Source organism: Dreissena polymorpha, chromosome 1 (genome assembly GCF_020536995.1).
Source record: "Dreissena polymorpha isolate Duluth1 chromosome 1, UMN_Dpol_1.0, whole genome shotgun sequence".
NCBI lineage: Eukaryota > Metazoa > Mollusca > Bivalvia > Myida > Dreissenidae > Dreissena > Dreissena polymorpha.
In genome coordinates, this window is record NC_068355.1 from 73,467,805 (window position 1) to 73,473,788 (window position 5,984).

A 5,984-nucleotide genomic window follows, 5' to 3' on the forward strand; every position below is an offset into this window, starting at 1 on the left:
GTCCCTGTGATCTTTCCCCTGTGATCAGTTATGGATCAGTTATTAATTAAAACAATAAGCTTTGCATTATTGGCAATACATTACATGTTGTAATAAATGTAATAGGCACAAATGCAGTACTTATTTACACTAATTTACACAAAAAATCACCACTATGCAAGATATTTTCAAAACAAAAATATATACATTGATCCGTAAAATAACCTCTCCTCCCATAAGCGAAAAAAAAATGCATTACATACTAGTCGCCGCCCTGCAGGGCGACGCCAATAATCTGACTTTAATAACATGTATGTGTAGCATCCATTATGGTGGAACTATGCGACCGTGTATGGCCATTCTGGCCCACATATTTTTCAGGGAGCTATCGCGTTTTTATTAATTTATATGTAATTTGTTTAAGGATTTGTATTTTCTACTTGAAATCTCAGGAACTAATTGTTAAGTATTGTTATCGGAAAGGCGTACACTGATAAAGTTGTTTCGCTTCCATCATGTTTCGGGCAATAGTAATGCTTTTATCAACGTTGTGATATTATAAAATGACTCTACGCTTTGATTCAGAATCAATTAAATTTCATATGAAATCACAAAATGGTAAACGTCAATATGTTTTCATGTTGTTCCCCTTCTGTACTGTTTTCAGAGAGTTATTGTCCCTCAATTAAAAATGTTTACACACTATTAACACATACACGACAAATCGCATCATCGGTAATCATAAAATAGTTTGATCAGTTCGATAATATTTTTCTTCTTATTTTTTTTTCATTTAGTTTTCTGTGTAATTATGCGATACTCAACCAAATAATTTCAAAAGGATATTAACAAAGAGCACGATATTTGTTAAATATGCAACCATTTTCATTAAACATTCATAAACCATCGTTTTAGAAACTTGACGATTGTATATAACATTATTTGCTTTATATTCAAACTATGGTGTAAATTTGGTAGTTATTTTATTATTGTTTGGACAAAATAGTTTGAAGTGTGGATCGAACCTAATATCCCTCGCTTGACCTTGAACTATCCGGAAATGGTCGAGGTATCCAGTTGCCAAATGTTCCGAGACTGATCAAACTGCTTAAAATAACAACGGGTGAGTGTTGTTTTTAATATATTGGGAGTTTTGATCAAACAATGCATGACACAATAGAAATAAGCTCAGCTTTCGTGTCGAATAAATGCTGACATTTGTGCAAAGGATTTTCCTTTTGATTAACAAGTATTTCATTTCATTTATGTACCGCGCAACCTCGATAAAATAAAATATAAAATTCGGACCCATTGCAAACCTGGTTGACTAAATGCTAACCGTATTCGGAGAGCATACGAATAATTATCTCATCTGATATGCTTTACACAATTTGTGGAGTGATTTTGGCTATGATGTAAGTTGTGTAATTTACATGACCTGTAATTGTATCAATGCTGTTATTTAAGAGTAAAACACAGTACAGTAGTCTTGCAAAGTGACGTTTTCGCGTTCGCGAGGTTGTTATGTAATCAAAGTTTATCAGAACATTAAAATCATTCAAAGAAATAAAAGAATCGTTGTTATGTTGCCCAACACATAACGAACACGATCACCCGCCCCGCAGAGTAACGTAGAACATTCCACCCTCATTTCGATTGCTAGCAGGTCATGTTGAATTGGTAAAAAATTGCGAACGATGACAAAACATGCTTGAATTTCGTTAACTATCAACTAGTAAACTAGCCTCTGTCGTCCATATATATAAACATGTTTATAATCCCAAATCGATCAAGACAATTTAACCCATTTATGACTAGCGTCTAGATAGAAGGCATTGGCAAACAGCGAAGACCCAGATGAGACGCCGCATGATGCGGCGTCTCAACAGGGTCTGCGCTGTTTGCTTAAAGGAATTTCTGTAAGAAATATTCTAAATATTGAAATAAATATACTAGATATCCCTAATTTTGGAAATGAATTGATCCAATTTAGAAGGATGAGAGAGTCCACTTGGCATGAATGGGTTAAACTTCTTTCACAGACACGAACACGAACTAATGCACTAATATATCTACATTTTAAACATTTATTTTGTTATTATGTAATCATAAAAGATGTGAGTTCTGTGCAAACATGGCCTAGACGGTGATGGTGAAGAAATGGGTCTGTAGGGTACCCATATGGCCACATGCATTTACGTCACGTTTGTCCAGCGTGCTGGCGTCAGTGACCGCCGTTGCGCTTCCAAGAGCGGCGAGGACTCTCAGCTGTGTGTAAGAAATAAAATACAATAGTTACATGACACAATGCCAGTTTGGCACGAATAAATATAATTACAGATAATTATAAATGTGAATGTATTATCAAATTGAAACCGAAGCTCTACCAGAATGTGGCGCCGTTTGTCGCCAATTATATGTTGTACAGTTGAGGAAGGATGCAGATTGTAAACAAGCAATAACATAAGATATTTGTCGATTTAACACAAGCTTAAAACAAACAAGCCGATAATATTGAGTTTATTGCCGAAGTTCAAAAATGGTTTTAATAGAGACGTGCTTTGGAAATAATACAACTGAAAATGAAATCAGAATTCAAGTATAAAACACGCTTCATTCCATTTCGATGCAACAGTTATTTTCGACATGACAGTGACACACTTCTCAATTTGAAACGTTAAGATGGAATTTATGTTCTAAGAGGGGTTTTACCAATACGTATATTTTCTAAGTATCAACATTACGATATGTCCCCAAACTGGTCATTTTAACTGTACACGAATTTGTGAGGTAAACTTCATATTGCAAAATACTGTCTCGCAACTGAACACGTTGTTTGGTATTTATTACACATGCGTGGTTTACTTTGATGCTTGATTTGCTTGAGCTTGTAGATGATCAGTGTAGCAAATCATAAAATATTTGGGCAATTAGTTGGAACTTTCTTCTTGAGTGTTTTCAATCAGTTTTAGACAGTTACTTAATGCCTGAAAGAGCTTTCCCTACCTCGACGGCAGTCATGCCCGCGTCAGTGTGGATCTGCGCATGCTCGGAGTCGGAGAGGGCGGCGATGTAGCAGTTGTAGGTCGTTTTATCCGGGTGAGTCTTTACCAGTAGGTGGAGCTGCAACGACAAAGAAAATAAAACACTAGATTTAAGTCAGGGGTAGATCGTACGTAAGTAACTGGTGTGACGTAAGTGAGAATATTTTTAACTTGTGTTCAAAATGGCGGCCAACGGCTGATTTTTCGACGGTTTAGTCCGAACATTTGAACGGTTTGTACATTTGCCACATAAATTCGACATTATCCTTACGCGCAGGATAATCTGCTGATGCATATAATGTGATGGAAGCATCCTGCATGGTGTTCATGCAAAGTAAAATATGATGGTTCTTGAGTCCACCTTTCCACGAAAACTGATGAGATGAGCCTTATATATGACCTGAAATACACATACAGTGAACCGTGTCAATTGTAAACTATCAGGCATTTGCGTAGAAATTCTCCAATAACATTTTAAATACTGATAATGAATCTACGGGATTTATACTGAGGTTAAGTGGATATCAGTAGATCAACTTGCGCGCAAGGATAGTGTCGAAAAAGTGGGGTAAATGTACCTTTCAAACGTTCGGATAAAAATATTGAACAATTAGCCGTTGGTCGCCATTTTGAACATCATTTAATTGTCTACGATCTACCCCTGTAGTGTGTACGATTACTATTTGTGGTGAATAACTGCAGCTAATAGCCTAAGACAGTTTTAAATGCGAACTGCAAGGCAAAAAAATGCGAACTGCGAGGCTAGAAAACAGCATGAATCATAAAATATCATTAGAACTATGAACAAATATTACGAACATATGTTTACCTGTAAAAAGTTGTCATTCCAATTTTTTTTAAATGTACATGTATAATTTGTAACAAAACCTTAATTGATTTTCGACAAGAAAAAACACCGTTCGCCTGACAATTATTGAGTGACAACCATTTGCTAAATTGTGTCTACTTATGTATCGAACTGCCAAATTACTACTTACAGTGGTTGGTAGAAACTGGAAAGAGAGTGTGTCCGTTTCCCCTGGCTCCAGTGTAATGTGAGTTACGTGCGCATGCGTAGTGTGAGTTACATGGGGTCGATGGGTTGTTGTGCCGGCCTTTAGAAAAAGAAATAATCAGGAAAAATGAATAGCAAAGATATTCTGAGAAAATTGTAAATCGTTTAGCTGAATACATTATTATTCAATCGTGCATAAATAGGCGGGTGAACTCAAACAGCACAATCTAAGTGTTCATCTTTCTAGAAGGTTTCTGTCCGATTCCTGTTTTTATGCAAATTAATCGCATGAATCTAACACAGTGGGTCACACTCCTAACAAGTGTGTGCAAATATTGTTTTCACATACAATATCCTTTATAAATGTTTAAAAAAAATACGGCATACATCATGCATCATTGAAAATTATTGACGTTTTCATTCATGTAACTTTATGACCACACGTGAAATACTTTTCAATCACACAATTTCTTGAAATTAACCACTTCTCTTGTTTTAAGACTTAAAACGCCTTTCACAAACCTTCAAGTGTAATTGATAAGCGCTTGCATTGAAACCATGAATATTTCAGCCAATCATACAGCAAACAAATGAGCATTGAGACATATCACAAGATAAGCTTAAAGAGAATAAAACGCTGAAACGGAATCCACATTATTTTGGACACATCGAGGGGAACCCCAATTCTATTTTTGATGAGATAAAATTTAAACAAATCCAGTACGAAAAACACCAAAAAAAAACTTAAAAGATATCGAAAGCAAATCAACTTTGAGCAGTTCAAAAAGAACCAAACACTTAAGACATTATTTGAATACAATCGGAAATAACAAAATCTTATTTTTAACAACTTTGAAAGAACACAATTTTATTTAGAAAAAAAAACTAAATATAATTATATTCTTAGTTTAAACATAAAAACCAGTTGTGCTGTTGCTGTTGTTTCCTCAGTTGATTTTGTTGGCCTGTATAAGTGTGTGTGTGTTTTTCGCTTTATAAATGCAAAACTTACTGAAAACGCGATGTTCTACTCACATGACATGCCGCGATGACAGCAATGAAAACACAGATAGCTTGCATGATTGCTACAGCGCTATAAAACTCCCCGCTGATAAATATGTAAAGATGTTGCAAACGTTTTTTGGTTTATATACGAAATAGATACCGCAAGATTTCCCTTCTCACGATGTTTCAAAGTCGGTCGTGTAATGAACTCAAATCCGGTTTGAACTGCAAAGATCTCTTTCTTTCTTTCGGTCACGTTTTACTTTCTTAAAATTGATACAACATTGACCTTGTTGTTCCTTAATGGTTGTCAAGACAAACTTTGCCAGTCTGTGAGAACATTCAGCTCCGTGCCAGCTCATCATTCAAACATAAGCGTACAATATTATTTCCGAATGTCGAACTGAATGTCGAGCTGGAATGCCGTGCCAGCTCGACATTCAAAAATAAGTGTACAACAATAACTCCGAATGTCGAACTGCATGTCGAATTGGAATGCTGTGCCAGCTCAACACTCGAAAATAAGCGTACAACACTATATCCGAATGTCGAACTGAATGTCGAGCTGGAATGCCGTGCCAGCACAGCATTCGGTTTGAATGTCGAGCTGGAATGTCGAGCCGTTACAACATTCGGTAATTTGAATGTTGTGCTAATGTCGAACGGCGAGCCAACTTCACGCACTTAGTCCGACATCGATTTTAAGTAGACGTATGTGTTTGGCGAACTAGTATCGATATTGCTATTTGTTCTGAGCTATTTCATGTATTTCGCTCTACTTTTTATTTACATTTATTTGTATTAATATATTAAAACCCAGGTGGTGGGGAGGAGCTGAATGACAAGAAGTGTACCTGATTAGCTTGGTTCGCAATTGGTTGAGGTTTTAGTCAAAAGTGGAATGTATGGTCAGCCATGTCATTCAAACACATGACCAGTCC

At 36.1% G+C, this 5,984-nt stretch overlaps 1 protein-coding gene across 2 annotated transcripts; it reads right to left on the bottom strand.

The window, feature by feature from the left end:
* Nucleotides 1–2,052: 2,052 nt before the first annotated feature.
* LOC127835103 (uncharacterized) lies at nt 2,053–5,241 on the bottom strand. 2 transcript variants are annotated; one of them, XM_052361381.1, is made up of 4 exons: nt 5,074–5,241; nt 4,022–4,138; nt 2,986–3,102; nt 2,053–2,247 (listed from the first exon to the last, which is right to left on the bottom strand). In XM_052361381.1, exons 1-4 carry the CDS (start codon nt 5,116–5,118, stop codon nt 2,119–2,121), a joined length of 408 nt encoding a protein of 135 aa, XP_052217341.1. In that variant the 5' UTR covers nt 5,119–5,241; the 3' UTR covers nt 2,053–2,118. The 2 variants fall into 2 exon arrangements, with proteins under 2 accessions (XP_052217341.1, XP_052217352.1); XM_052361392.1 differs by lacking the exon at nt 5,074–5,241 and adding an exon at nt 4,426–4,571.
* Between the last annotated feature and the right edge of the window lie 743 nt (nt 5,242–5,984).